A 15,593-nucleotide genomic window follows, 5' to 3' on the forward strand; every position below is an offset into this window, starting at 1 on the left:
CCTGGGGAAATGGGGCACGGGGATGACAGTATGAGGTCAATAGTGCAGTTAGGAGGTGGGAACATTTGGGGAAAAGTCACTAAAATGCAGAAGGGTCTGAGTCACCTGGAGGTGGAGCTCACTTGGAAGTGACATCCTAAGGTCTCTATCATTCCTGGTTCAGAGTATCTTCTCTGGGGAGAGTGTGGTGATTACAGGGACAGAGAGGGGTTAAGGAGAGCTCACTAACCCCTCCTTCCTGCTGCCTTAGCTTAGGGAGGGTGAGGACCCAATAGCCTGTGGAGCAAGCACCCAGGAGGCGGAGCAGAGGGGCCAGAAGTGACAAACAGAAGAGAAGGCAGGCAGGATCCACCTCTCACCTCTTCCCAAGCTGCCTGCCAGCGCATTTCCTTGGCAGCCAGGGCAGCGTGTGTCCCAGGGCACGCACACAGGTCACTGTGCAGGACACAGAGCCACAGAGCATAGGGCTCTGGGCACCAGGCTGGAATCTGCAGCTGGGACAGGAGCAAGCATGGTGGGGCAGCAGGCGCTACTGCTAGCTGGCTTGTTTTTGCCTGGGTTCCTGCTCTCTGAGGCTGCAAAAATTCTGACTTCTTTTGCACTGGGTGAGTGCTTAGCTGGAGAATCAGAAAGGGGCCCATCCCAGGCCCCTGTGCCAGGGTTCAGTCACAGCCTTAGGTCAGAGGATCATTCCATGTGGTGTTCTAGAGAGGGCTAGGGTCCCAGGCCAGAGGAGGGAGAGGCGTGAGAGGTCTGTGCGGTAGAATGGGATCCCTACTGCTGCGATGGGGAAGTTAGTTTTGGGCTACCAGCAGTTTCCTTTCCTCTCTTTGTATTTGCTCTGGAGCTGCTTCACATTCTGCATTCCTGGGGCCAGAATGTAGAGCCAGTGCTGAGCTAGAAATCGTGAGCTGCCCACCACAGGGCATGGCAGGGACTTTCAGAGGCACATGCTAAAAGTGTGGGACAGTAGAAAGTGGAAAGTGAAATCAGTTTCACGCTCTTGGAGGCTAAGGACAGGGGCTCCTGGGGGCAGCAGCACTAACTGGGCATGTTTCATTAATGGGAAACCTGGAGAACTGCCTGGGCAGTGGAGGGGGCCCTGGACGATCAAGTTCTCGGTGCCCCTCTCTCTTTTGCCCTTACTGCTGGAAGGTGTTGACGGACTGTGAAGCAGTTAATTTTGTGTGAACCCAGTTGTAATGCCTTTATTTTGTCCCAAAGGGAACAGAGGGGAACAGGAACATTTATTAGGAAGGTTTCAGAAGATGGAGTTTCCTGAAGACTTTTTTGGATCCATTGTGACAGGCTAGGGGATCTGCCCTGCCCCCGCCTCTGCCCCAGAATGCACTGGGCTCACCAACACCTTCAGGAATGGCTGTCTCTGCAGGAAGCCTTTTCTCATGCATCCATTCTTTCCTTCCTTCCTTCCTTCCTTCCTTCCTTCCTTCCTTCCTTCCTTCCTTCTTCCTTCCTTCCTTCCTTCCTTCCTTCCTTCCTTCCTTCCTTCCTCTGTTTCTTCTTTCTTTCTTTCTTTCTTTCTTTCTTTCTTTCTTTCTTTCTTTCTTTCTTTCTTTCTTCTTTCAAGTTAGTTAACATACGGTATGGTCTTGGCTTCAGTAGTAGAACCCAGTGATTCATTTGTAACATATGACACCCAGTGCTCAATCCAACAAGTTCCCTCCTTAATACCTATCACCCATCTAACCCATCTCCCCACCTACCTCCCCTCCGACATCCCTCAGTTTGTTCTCTGTATTTAATGGTCACTCATATTTTGCCTTCCTCTCTGTTTTTATCTTATTTGTCCTTCCTTTCCTCTTTGTTCATCTGTTGTGTTTCTCAAATTCCTCATATGAGTGAAATCATATGATAACTGTCTTTTTCTGACCTATTTTGCTTAGCATAATACACTCTAGTTCCATCTACGTTGTTGCAAATGGCAAGATTTCATTCTTTTTCATTGCTGAGTAGTATTCCAGTATGTATGTATGTATGTATGTATGTATGTATGTATGTGTGTGTATAAGTTGATGGACATTTGCACTCTATCCATAATTTTGCTATGGAAATTATTTATAGTGCTCCTATAAACATTGGGGTGCATGTGCCCCTTTGAATCAGAATTTTTGTATCCTTTGGATAAATTCCTAGTAGTGCAATTGCTGGGTCATAGGTTTGTTCTATTTTTATTCATTTGTATTTTATTTTTCTCTTTTAAACAGAGGATATTTACAATGATGCTTTACTATATCCTTAAAATGTATTTTGTTCATTTATTTTTGAGAAAGAGAGAGAGAGACAGAGCATGAGCAGGTGAGGGTCAGAGAGTGAAGGAGACACAGAATCAGAAGCAAGCTCCAGGCTGTGCATTGTCAGAACAGAGCCCCATGCAGGGCTTGAACCCACAAACTATGAGATCATAGGGTAGTTCTATTTTTAATTTTTTGAGGAAACTCCATAGTATTATCCAGTGTGGCTGCACCAGTTTGCATTCAAACCAACAGTGCAAAACGCTTCCCCTTTTTCTAAATCCTCACCAACATCTGTTGTTTTCTAAGTTGTTAATTTTAGCCATTCTGATAGATGTGGAGTGGTATCTCATTGTGGTTTGATTTGTATTTCTGATGATGTATGATGTTGAGCATTTTTTTAATGTATCTGTTAGCCATCTGGATATCTTCTTTGGAAAAGTGTCTTTTCATGTCTTCTTCCCATTTCTTCACTGGAGTATTTGTTTTTTGGGGTGTTAAGTCTGTTAAGTTCCTTCTAGATTCTGGATACTAAACCTTTATCTGATATCTCATTTGCAAATATCTTCTCTAATTCCACTGGTTGCCTTTTAGTTTTGTTGGCTGTTTCCTTTGCTGTTCAAAAGATTTTTATCTTGATGAGGTCCAAAAGTTCATTTTTACTTTTATTTCCTTTGCCTCTGAAGACATGTCAAGTAAGAAGTTGCTGTGCCCTAGGTCAAAGAGTTTGCTGCCTGTTTTCTTCTCTAGGAGTTTGATGGTTTCCTGTCCCACATTTAGGTCATTCATCCATTTTGAATTTACTTTTGTGTGTGGTGTAAGAAAGTGGTCTAGTTTCATTCTTCTGCACGTCACTGGCCAGTTTTCCCAGCACCATTTGTTAAAGAGACTGTCTTTCTTCCATTGGATATGCTTTCCTGCTTTGTCAAAGATTAGTTGGCCATATATTTGAGGATCCATTTCTGGATTCTCTATCCTACTCCATTGATCTATGTGTCTGTTTTTGTGTCAATACCATACTGTCTTGATGTTTACAGCTTTGTTAACACAGGTTAAAGTCCAGGATTGTGATGCCTCCAGCTTTGGTTTTCTTTTTCAACATTACTTTCTCTATTCAGGGTCTTTAGTGGTTCCATACAAATTGTAGGATTGTTTGTTTTAGTTCTGTGAAGAATGCCAGTATTATTTTGATAGGGATTGCATTGAATGTGTAGATTTAGATAGCATACACATTTTAACAATATTTGTTCTTCAAATCCATGAACATGATATGTTTTTTTTCATTTCTTTGTGTCATCTTCAATGTCTTTCATAAGGTTTATATAGTTTTCAGCATACAGATATTTCACCTCTTTGGTTAGGTTCATTCCTAGGTATCTTATGGGTTTTCGTGCAATTGTAAATGGGATCAATTCCTTGAAATCTCTTTCTGCTGCTTCATTATTAGTATATAAAAATGCAACCAATTTCTGTACATTGATTTTATATCCTGCATCTTGCCTGAATTCATGTATTAGCTCTAGCAGTTTTTTGGTGGAGTCTTCAGGTTTTCCATGTAGAGTATCATGTCATCTTTGAAAAGTGAAAGATTGACTTCTTCCTTACTGATTTGGATTTCTTTTATTTCTTTTTGTTTTCTGATTGCCAAGGCTAGGACTTCCAGTACTTTGTTGAACAATAGTGGTGAGAGTGGACATCCCTGTCTTGTTCCTGATCTTAGAGGGAAAGCTCTGTTTTTCCCCACTGAGGATGATATTAGTGGTGGGTCTTTCATATATGGCTTTTATGATGTTAAGGTATGTTCCTTCTATCCCTTCTTTCTTGAGGGTTTTATCAAGAAATGATGATGTATTTTGTCAAATGTTTTTTTCTGCATCTATTGAAAGTATCATATGGTTCTTAGTCTTTCTTTTATTAAAACAATTTTTTTTACATTTATTCATTTTTGAGAGACAGAGAGAGACAGAGCACAAGCGGGGGAGGGGCAGAGAGAGAGGGAGACACAGAATCCAAAACAGGCTCCAGGCTCCGAGCTGTCAAGACAGAGCCCAACGTGGGGCTCAAACCCACAAACCGCGAGATCATGACCTGAGCCGAAGTTGGACGCTCAACCGACTGAGCCACCGAGGAGCCCCTTATCCTTTCTTTTATTAATGTGGTATATCATGTTGATTGATTTGTGAATATTTAACTAGCCCTGCAGCCCAGGAATGAATCACAACTGATCATGGTGAATAATTCTTTTGATGTACTGTTGAATTCAATTAATATCTTGTTGAGATTTTTGCATCCATGTTCATCAGGGATATTGGCCTGTAATTCTTGTTTTTAGTGGGGTCTTTGTCTGGGTTTGCAATCAAGGTGAAGCTATATTCATAGAATGAGTTTGGAAGTTTTCCTTACATTTCTATTTTTTTGGAACAGTTTTAGGAGAATAGATATTAATTCTTCTTTAAATACTTGGTAGAATTCCCCTGGGGGGTCATCTGGCCTAGGACTCTTATTTGTTGGGAGATTTTTGATAATCTATTCAATTTCTTTGCTGGTTATGAGCCTGTTAAATTTTCTGTTTCTTCCTGTTTGTGTTTTGGTAGTGTGTGTCTGGAATTTTGTCCATTTCTTCCAGATTGTCCGTTTTGTTGGCATATAATTTTCCATAGTATTCTCTTATAATTGTATTTCTGTGGTGTTGGTTGTGATCACTCCACTTTCATTTGTGATTTTATCTGTTTGGGTCCTTACTCTTTTATTTTTGAGAAGTCTGTCTAGGTAGTTTTCAATTTTGCTTATTTAAAAAAAAAACAGCTCTTAGTTTCATTGATCTGGTGTACTGTTTTGTTTTGTTTTTTTCTTTTTTGGATCCTAAGTCATTTATTCTGCTCTAGTCTTTATTATTTCCCTTGTTCTGCTGGATTTCGACTTAATTTGCTGCTCCTTTTCTAACTCCTTTAGTTGTAAGGTTTGGTTGTGTATTTGGGACCTTTCTTGCTGCTTGAGATAGGTCTGAATTACAATGTATTTTCCTCTTAGGACTGCCTTTTATGCATCTCAAAGGGTCTGGACAGTCATGTTTTCATTTTCATTTGTTTCCACGTATTTTTAAATTTCTTCTTTAACTTCCTGGTTGACCCACTCATTCTTTAGCAGGATGTTCTTTATCCTCAATGTATTTGAGAGCTTTCCAAATTTTTTCTTGTGTTTGATTTCAAGTTTCATAGTGTTATGATCTGAAAATATGCATGGTAAGATCTCAATCTTTTTGTACATGTTGAGGGCTGATCTGTCACCCAATATGTGATCTATTCTGGAGAATGTTCCATATGCACCCAAGAAGAATGTGTATTCCGTTGCTTTAGGATGAAGTGTTCTGAATATATCTGTTAAGTCCATCTGATCCAGTGTGTCATTCAAGACCATTGTTCCCGAGTAGATTTTCTGCTTAGATAATCTATCCATTGTTGTAAGTGGAGTATTAAAGTCTCTTACAATTATGGCATTATTGTCAATAAGTTTACTCATGTTTGTGATTAATTGATTTATATATTTGGGAGTTTCAAGTTGGGGGCATAAATGTTTACAATTGTTAGCTTTTCTTGATGGACAGACCCCTTAATTATCATATAATGCCCTCCTTCATCTTTTGTTACAGTCTTTGTTTTAAAGTCTAGTTTGTCTGATATAAGTATGGCTACTCCAGCTTTCTTTTGACATCCAGTAGCATGATAGATGGTTCTCCATCCCCTAACTTTCAATCTGCAGATGTCCTCAGGTCTAAAATGGGTCTCTTGTAGGCAGCATATAGATGGGTCTTGTTTTTTTAATCTATTCTGATACCCTATGTCATTTGATTGGGGAATTTAGTCCATTTACATTCAGAGTGATTATTGAAAGATATGAATTTAGTGCCATTGTGTTATCTGTAGATAACACAATGTGGTTTTGTGTTTGTGGTGATGTTGTCTGGTCATTTGTAGTCTTTGCTGCTTTCCACTCACAGAGTCCCTCTTAGAATTTCTTGCAGGACTGGTTTAGTGGTCACAAACTCCTTTAGTTTATGTTTGCTTGGAAGCTCTTTATTTCTCCTTTTCTGAATGACAGCTTTGCCGAATAAAGGATTCTTGGCTACATATTTTTCTTATTCATCATATTAAATGTTTCCTGCCATTCCCTTCTGGCCTGCCAAGTTTCAGTGGAACCTTATGTGTCTACCTTTGTAGGTGAAGGACATTTTGTCCCTAGATGCTTTCAGAATTCTCTCTTTATCTTTGTATTTTGCAAGTTTCACTATGATATGTCGTGGGGTTGACCTTTTTTTTTGTTGATTTTGAAGGGAGTTCTCTGTGCCTCTTGGACTTGGATGCCTGTTTTTTTCCCCCAGATTAGGGAAGTGCTCAGCTATAATTTGTTCAAATAAACCTTCTGCCCCTTTTTGCTCTTCTTTTTCTGGGACTCCTCTGATATGGATATTGTTTTGTTTCATGGAATCACTTAGATCTCTAATTCTCCCCTGTGGTTTAGTACTTTCCTCTCCCTCTTTTTTTCAGGTTTATTATTTTCCATAGTTTTATATTTTATTTCACCTATTCTCTCCTCTGCTTCTTCAATCCTCACTGTCACTATATCTAGTTATTTTGCATCTCCATATTGCATTTTTAAAATTCATCCTGACTAGTTCTTTGGTCTTTGATCTCTGTGGCAAGTGTTTCTCTGGTGTCTTCTATGCTTTTCTTCAAGCCTAGCTATCAGTCTTATGACTATCTTTCTAAATTTTGTTCAGATATATTTTTTATATCTGTTTTGAGCAAGTCTCTGGCTGTGATTTCTTCTCAACCTTTCTTATGGGGAGAATTCCTCTGGCCTGTCACTTTGCTTAAGTTTCTCTCGTTTGCATTTTTTAAAAGCCTGTCATGTGTCCTGCATCTGAGAGTACTACTATATTAAAAATGAGTCATACACTGTCCAGGGCCTGGCACTCCAGGAAGTGTTTCTGGTGTATGTTGAAGGCACTCTGCTGTTGCGTTTTGGCTGCTCTATCCCACTGGTCAATCCTTTGCAGAGCTCCTCCTTGCTTCAACTAGGTGTGCTTTGATTTGTTTGTTGAGGTAACCCTAGGAAAAAAAGGATGGGGGAAACCTGATCCCATAAAAAGAGAAAAAGGAAAGTGGAGAACAGAAAAACAAAAAGAATAAAAAAAAACAAAACAGAAAATTATAAGCCTGATTCCAAAGAAAGAGTAGGAAAAAAATAAAGAAAAAAGTAGAATAAAAGAGAAAAGATGAAACAAAAAGAGAATAAATGAAGTCTGATATACATATACATATACAAATGTATATGTACATCAATATATGTCTATATATGTATATCTATCTATATATAGATATAGATATATTGATATACATATACATATACATATGTGTGTGTATATATATGTGTGTGTGTGTATATATATATATATATATATATATATATATATGGTAAGAAATGACAAAAAAAAATCAGAAACCATGAGCCTGATTCCAAGAGAAAAAAAAGAAAAAAGAAGAAGGAGGAAAGAAAGAGAGAAAAAAGAAAAAAAAGTTGTCTGTTGGCGCCTGGGGCTGGTGGCTGTGCTTTTCTGGAGGAGAGACTGGCTGCGATGGGTCAGCCAGTCTTGCTCCAGTAAATAAGCAGTTTCCAGGCATGGAGGGGAGGGTTTAGGTGTAATCAGTCCTGCTTCCACTGGGAGCCACTGTGTTGCTCTCCAATGTCCCACTGTGTTGGTGTTGGGGAGAAAATGACATCACTCCAATCTCTCAACCCTGGACCAGGGATCTCAACCCTATCTTATCAGGCAGCCCTCACAGAATAGAGAATGCAGTCAGCTTGCCCTGCTCCACAGTTCTCCTGCACCTTCTTGTCGCTCATCTGGATTCAAAATCTGAAGTCTTAAAGGACTCAGCACCGTACAGCAATGCTCCCCAGCTCCAGAGTAAAGCCTCTCCCCACTGCTGATGAAAGGCCTTTGGCTGGCACCTGCAGGGTCTTTTGTCCTTGGGGAGACAAAAACCCTTCATCTCAAAGTACTCTGAGAAGAGAATTATTCTCTCCCCGGACACGCCAGAGATTGCTACACCACACTATGCACTCTGGGGTGGCTGCTTCCTCGCCAGGAGCATGAGCCAGGGTTCCAGTCTGGGTAAAGTTGCACACTTCTGAAAACTCTGAGTTTCAATTCCAAGGCTGTTGCAAACAAAGAGTTGGGACACTCAGTACTTCTTGCTCCCAAGTCCATAGTCCAGAGAAGCTTGCTCTTGTCCTAACTCCATGCTGCACTTTCATAATCCCTTTCTCTTTCTCTCCCGTTTGTCTCTCCACAGAAGGGGTTCTCTCTCCTCTATGCTCTGCCACTGTATATCCCTAAAATCACATATATCCACCTCAATCCTGCCAAGCTGTATCCCTCCAAATGTGGAGATCATTTGGCTGCTCTGCAGTTCAATTTCCTGGGTGTTCTAAGTGATCTGACACCAATACAGCTGTGTTTGAGTGGCAAGGCCCTCCTACTTCTCTGCCATCTTAACTCTCCTCTCCCTGCATCCATTTCTTGCATAGGTTAAAGGTAAGCTAGAGCAAGCAGTCTGAGGGGGTAAGGGTTTGTATTTTATGTAATCTGTGTTACCTCAGGAAACACAAACACAAATTAAAAATTAGAGTAATTCCCACAGACACACCATTACTGTAGTCATACATCCCACTCTGCTGACCTAATCACTACAAAGTCGTTATCTTCCAAAGTACCCCTCTTTCCAACGTGGGCAAATTCTATTCTTTTCTTCCTGATTGGACATTCTCTGCTCTGAGACCCATAGATTCAAGAGAAATGCTCCTTGATGGTGCATAGTTTTAGACAATCATTGCAAGATAGAACCAGTACTTCCCCTAGGAGTAAGCTTCTCTTTCCTTAGAATCTCACGATTTTCTTAGGATAGGTGATGCCTTGGGGCGCCTGGGTGGCGCAGTCGGTTAAGCGTCCAACTTCAGCCAGGTCACGATCTCGCGGTCTGTGAGTTCGAGCCCCGCGTCAGGCTCTGGGCTGATGGCTCAGAGCCTGGAGCCTGTTTCCGATTCTGTGTCTCCCTCTCTCTCTGCCCCTCCCCTGTTCATGCTCTGTCTCTCTCTGTCCCAAAAATAAATAAACGTTGAAAAAAAAATTAAAAAAAAAAAAAAAAAAAGGATAGGTGATGCCTAACTCTGTCATGTGCAGGATCTTACAGTTATGCCCCAATGACCACAGTTATCCTAAATGCCTTAATTTCATGTTCAGGCCTAACTGGAAACTTGGAATCCTGCTAAATATATTTGAATCTCAAGGATTTTGTTTCATTTTTAAAAAGTTTTTAATGTTCATTTATTTTTGAGAGAGAGAGAGAAAGAGAGTGAACAGGGGAGGAGCAGAGAGATAGGGAGATAGAGAATCAGATGCAGGCTCCAGGCTCCAGGCTCTAGGCTTCGAGCTGTCAGCACAGAGCCCGACGCAGGGCTCGAACTCACAAGCTGTGAGATCATGACCTGAGCTGAAGTCAGACGCTTAACCTATTGAGCCACCCAGATGCCCCTTAAGGATTTTGTTTCTAAGTGGTGGATCTAACTCCTTCTGCTTTAATGACTATTTCTTGGACTAATATTCAATATCCCATGTTTCTAATTCCCCCTCTAACATGAATTTACATGGAGAATGATTCCATAAAGAGTGCTGACTGATTATCCAATAGGAAGCCTTCCTATTTCCATTTACAGCAGTGTGCCTAATTTCCACCAGTACAGTTATTTCTTCAGGACATGGTATCTCCACAAGGCCTGGCTAAAATGAGCATGTCGCTAGGATCAGGAACCACTTGAGGACTAAGCAGAGAAGTTCATCACACTGACATGGAGGCCATGAGCCACAAGGAAGTTTTTGATGGAGGATTACCACAGGTCAAAATTTGGGAAGCCCTCAGCTGGGGCTTACCTTAAGTGAGACAGTGGGGCTGAAGAAACTCATCTTCCTGTGCTCACCATCAACTTTCTGCCCCCTTACCATGGATTTCCCAACTGCCACATCAATTTCAGAGCCTCTGTTCACAGCTTTACAAAAATGAAATTTTGTGTTGTTCCTAGGTGGAAGCCATTATCTACTACTGGACCGTGTATCTGAGATTCTTCAAGATCATGGTCATAATGTCACTATGCTTTTTTACGGAGAAGAGTTTTTAACCCCAGGTATGTTTTTTAGTAATCATTGAATTCTTTTATCCCAGGGAGATAATGTGTTTTGTATAGTACTGTGAAGCACATAATCTTTCTGGATCTAGTTGTATTGACAGAATGGGAAAAACGTGTGTGTGTGTGTATGTTTATGATACCTGCTGACTATCATATTAAGTTCTGTACGTCTGGCCTCCACATGCTGTATCTCCATGTTTTACCCCTTTAGCTAGGTGTCACTTCAACTCAGGCAGGCCTCTGTACATTATTATTTATTGATCAGTTTGATAACTACTACTCTGTGGTATGGTTTTAACTTGTTTAAACAGATGTCTTCAGCCAAATTTATAGCTTCTATTATGTAAGGACAGCTGCTTTTTCTGTTTCATAGGTTACTTTCTAACCCTGTTCTGAGGCCCAAAATTTAAGAAAGCTTTTAAAAGGATGTCTTTTATTCATGTCTTAGGATCAAAATCTATCAGTGAGATGATCCTGTATTCATGAGAAGTTACTGGCTGCCTATGAGTTGTGCATAGTGATGTCACAAGTTCATGAGTCACTGAATGCAAAGAATTTTAGCTAAGATGAAGCTCATCAATCTTGTCAATGATTCTGTTGACAGACAAGGACACAGAGGCCCAGAGAACTGCAAAGATTTGTTCAAGTTCACACAGCAATTTAATAATAGAGTTGGGTGGATCTGGAACTTAAAGCTCTGATTTTCTCATTTGGAATTGCTACCGCTTTAGCTTAAAAAAATCCAAAATTAAGCATTTTTTTATGAAAATCAAGTCTGAGCAAGTATGGAATTCTGAAGATGAACTTAAGACTGTTATTGTGTAATCACCTTTTAGGCTGGGTTCTATATTGTTCACTGAATATCTTTTCCATATATGTCCCTTTGTATCTGCCTTAATTGTCAGTCTGACTGTGTATTTGCCTTGACTGCCAACCATGGTAGTTGTAACACATGATCATTTCATTTTGGTGGTTTCTGGGAATGAGGAACTGCTAAAAGCTTTAGACCCTCTACCTCTTTAACAAACAGACCCACACTCAGAACTACCAACAATTCAGGGGACTCATGGGTTCCCTTAGTTTTATTCTTGGTTCCAAGTTTTAAGAGTCCAGAGTTTCTTGCAATATTTGCCATTTACTGGAAATTCTGGAGGTTTTGAAACGGATTATTTATTTTTCACTACAGCAGTACCTTTGCAGAGATCTGCAAATAAGGAAACACGTGATTGGATTATTTTTGTTGACCTGATTCAATACTCAGTATTGAAACTTTTGAACGTGTATTAACTACTTGTTTGGATAACTTCCTTATAGAGTTTTTATTTACAACTTTACTAAATAAATGACTTCAGAAATACTGAAGTAGAAACCATTTCTAATGCTTACATGGGGGTTGTTCTGATCAATAACTGAAGTCACAAGTGTAAGATGCCAGCCTACACAGGATTTTCCTTTTCCTAAGTGAGCTTGCTATACCTTTCTATCCACCACATAGACATTCTCCACATGACGGTTCTTCTTTTTTTCTGGGGGGACTGTGCAGTTACATCATTGATTCTGAGGGACTTGCTTGCACTCATGAGAAGTTCTGCTTGGAGGGACATTGCCATGACCAGATAATTCCATCCCTTTCAACCAGTTAGGTTCTGCTTTCTTTGGGTAAGGAGGTAGAAGAACGTGTCAATCGCTAATGCAAGGAAGCTCTGTCTTGGAATTCAGACTTTTGAATGGACTGAAGGTCTTCTCCCTTTATCTATCTAGTAGTGCTCACCTTACCCCTGGGAGCTAAAAAACCCAGGATCTTAGTCTGCTGTTATCAAGGTGGGGTCAATTTCTCATTTTAAGGGTTTATAGAGTTTAACAAAACACAACCACCTTTCCCTCTGAATTTCAGAACCAACAGAGAGAAAGTTATAGGAGTTAGGTAAAAATGCACCTTCATCTAGTTGATTGGGGAACTTCCTTTAGGTCTTCATTAACTCTCAAGGCCCTGAGTAGTGGCTTGAAAATAGGCTCTGTAAACCTCTGAGTATTGTTCTATTTCATTCTTTATTGTGCCTTGGGTAGTTTCCTCACGTTTGAACTGAACTGTTCTTAGGAACACTCCAACCCGAAACTTTCCCTACAGCTCTCCTTTGGTTTTCTGGTATTCTGGCCTGTGAATACCAGCTGCCATGTCCTTCCCCTAATCTACTGTGCTGCACTCAGGGAGATGGCCAGGCCAGGTGTGGGTGCCTCCTCCATGAGATGTATCTTGGAAGCTTCCTTCAGCCATCCATGAATGTCCTGTGCCACCTGGTGTCTAACGTCTAAAAAACCATTTTAGCATATATTTGGTCTGGTTTTCTTTAGTTGTTTAAAGGAAGAATTTCCATATGGCCCTATCACTTTCTTGTAGCCACAGACTGAAGTTGCTTATATTCATTATTTAAACCATTCTATTGAAGTAATATTGGCATATAATAAACTGGATATATTTAAAATATATTATTTGATATATTTGTACATGTACCTATGAAACCATCAACATAATCAAGATGACAAATATATTTGTTCCCCCACCAGAAGATTTCTAATGCCCTTTTGCAATCTCCCCTCTGGGGCCTCCCACCTTTCTATTCCCGTTGCCAGTCAATCCCTAACATGTCCCTATGTGTTAGATTACATCATGTAGATTTTATATCAGGGGAATCATAATTATCTAGTGTTATATTTTAGTTTATTGTACTCAGCATAAATATTTTTGGATGCATTCGTAGTGTGTGTATGAGTAGTTCATTCCATTTTCTTGCTGAATAATGTTCTATGTGTGTACTAACACAATGCATTTATTTAGTTGCTGTTGCTGGGCATTAGTGTTGTCTCCAGTTTTGAGCTATTGTTAATACACCTGCTGTGTAGATTTGTGTGCATGCCTATGTATGAACAGGTAGTGTCTTTTCTCTGAATTAACTGGTAGGAGAGCAGTGACTGAACCATAGGTTAGTGCTGTTTAAGTTTTTAAGAAATGGCCAAACTGGTTTCCAAAATTGCTGTAACATTCTGCACCTCACCAGAAGTGACTGCAAGTTTCATGTACACCACACCCTTGTCAGTACTTGGTTAGCCTTTTTACTTTTATCCTTCCTTGTGTAGGTATTTAGTTGTATTTCATTGCGGTGTTTACATGCATTTCCTTTGTTAGTAATGATGCTAAGCCTTTCTTCATGTGTTTATTTGTCAACTATATATCTTCACTGGTGAAGTGTTTGTCAAATTTCGCCCATTTTTACATTGGTTCATTTGTTTTGTTATTATTGAGTCTTCAGTGCTCTTGATATATATTTTGTATATATATATATATCTTTGGATATATATTTTGGAGATATATATATATATATATATATATATATATATATATATATATATCTGGTAAAATACCAGATATAAGCCCTGCAAATATTCTTTCCCAGTTCGTGACTTATCTTTTCATTGTCTCAGGAGTGCTTTTTGTAGAGCACAATTTTTACTTTGATGAAGTGTAATTTTATACTTTTGCTACATGTATTAGTATGAATATGATTTTTTTATTTATTCTGTTAAAATGATGAATGTCAGTAATAGATTTTCAAATGTTAAGTTAAGCTTGTAGTCTGGGATCGAATTCCATTTGGTCAAAATATATTTTATATATAAATACACACACACACACACACAGAGAGAGAGAGAGAGAGAGAGAGAGAGAGAGAGAGAGGCAAGCAGGGGAGGGACACAGAGAGAGGGAGACACAGAATCTGAAGCAGGCTCCAGTGCTGACAGCTGAGAGCCTGACGCACAGCTGGAACTCACAAGCTGTGAGATCATGACCTGAGCCGAAGTCAGACACATAACTGAATGAGCCACCCAGGCACCCCTGTATTTTTCTTTTATATATTTTATATTTTGTTTGTTTGAATTTTGGTTTAATATTTTATATCTCTGTCCATGAGGATCATCGTTCTGTGATTTTCTTGAGTTTTTTTTTTCTTTCTTTAATTGCTATCGGTGAAATTCTTATCTCAGAATGAATTGGGTTGTGTTCCTTTTTCAGTTTTCTGGAAGAGTTTGGGTAAAATTAGTATTGTTTCTTCCTTAATTGTTTCAGCCAATCTGAGAGTCAGTATGTCTCTCCCCACCCCAAAGTTAGGTTTGGGTGTTAAGACATATGGCCTTACATATATACCAAGAGGCTATAAAATGGTTTATTATTAGTATGATGACACTTTCAGGGGAGAGTAAAGCAACTCCCAAGGTGGTCCAAAAGTACATTGAGAGAACAGGAAAAAGAGGGTGGCTTTGGGCTTTTATGGCGGTCAGCAGTGGGACTGGAATGGGCATTTCCCTTCTTGCTTGACTGATGGCCAGAACATGCCATGTCTCATGTATTTCAATTTGAACATGTTTAAGTAAGTCATTATGGTATTTTATGAGCCTTGCTGCCTAAGACTGATGAGAGAGTTGAAAATATCACTGAATGTCTTGTTTAAAAGACTAACTATATGGTTCAGTTGGTTAAGCATCTGACTTCGGCTCAGGTCATGATCTCATGGTTTGTGAGTTTGAGCCCCTCATTGGGATATTTCCTGTAGGTAAGTATCCTCTGTCACTCTCTCTCTCTCTGCCCCTTCTCCACTTGTTTTTTTTTTTTTCTCTCTCTCTCAAAATAAATAAACTTAAAAAAAAAAAAAGACCAGCTTTGTGCATTTAGAAAAGTGAATTAGTGCTTTGGTCATGATCAGTAATGTCTGAAAATCTAGAGGATAAGGACAGTCTTCTTTAAGGCTGTGTATTGTGTCTTTAGTGTGTAGAGACACATGTGCGATCTTCTTTTATATTTTGGATATCCATTTCACAGGAGATTCTGAGTACTTAACCCAAATAAAACAACCGTTCTTCTTTATAGGTTTATTTAGAATGTCTTTTTCTTCTTTCAGTTAACTTTGGTAGTTTATATCTTTCCAGGAAGTTGTCCATATAATGTTGTCTAAATTTTTAGCATCTGCAGTTCATAGAATTCATTTATAGTCCTTTTTATTTCTGTGTGGTCATTAGTGGTGTTACTTCTTTCATTTATTTTTT

General features: G+C 39.5%; 1 protein-coding gene across 1 annotated transcript in view; it reads left to right on the forward strand.

Annotated features, from left to right (window-relative positions):
- Positions 1 to 336: 336 nt before the first annotated feature.
- LOC115524748 (UDP-glucuronosyltransferase 3A2-like) overlaps positions 337 to 15,593 on the forward strand; it is a 45,922-nt gene continuing 30,665 nt past the window's right edge. Inside the window, exons 1-2 of the mRNA XM_030331362.2 lie at positions 337 to 605; positions 10,392 to 10,493. Of these exons, the coding sequence (XP_030187222.1) occupies positions 512 to 605; positions 10,392 to 10,493 (196 nt within the window). The 5' untranslated portion in view covers positions 337 to 511. The remainder of the gene's footprint in view (positions 606 to 10,391; positions 10,494 to 15,593) is intronic.

The sequence above is a fragment of the Lynx canadensis genome, chromosome A1 (genome assembly GCF_007474595.2).
Source record: "Lynx canadensis isolate LIC74 chromosome A1, mLynCan4.pri.v2, whole genome shotgun sequence".
NCBI classification, from domain to species: domain Eukaryota; kingdom Metazoa; phylum Chordata; class Mammalia; order Carnivora; family Felidae; genus Lynx; species Lynx canadensis.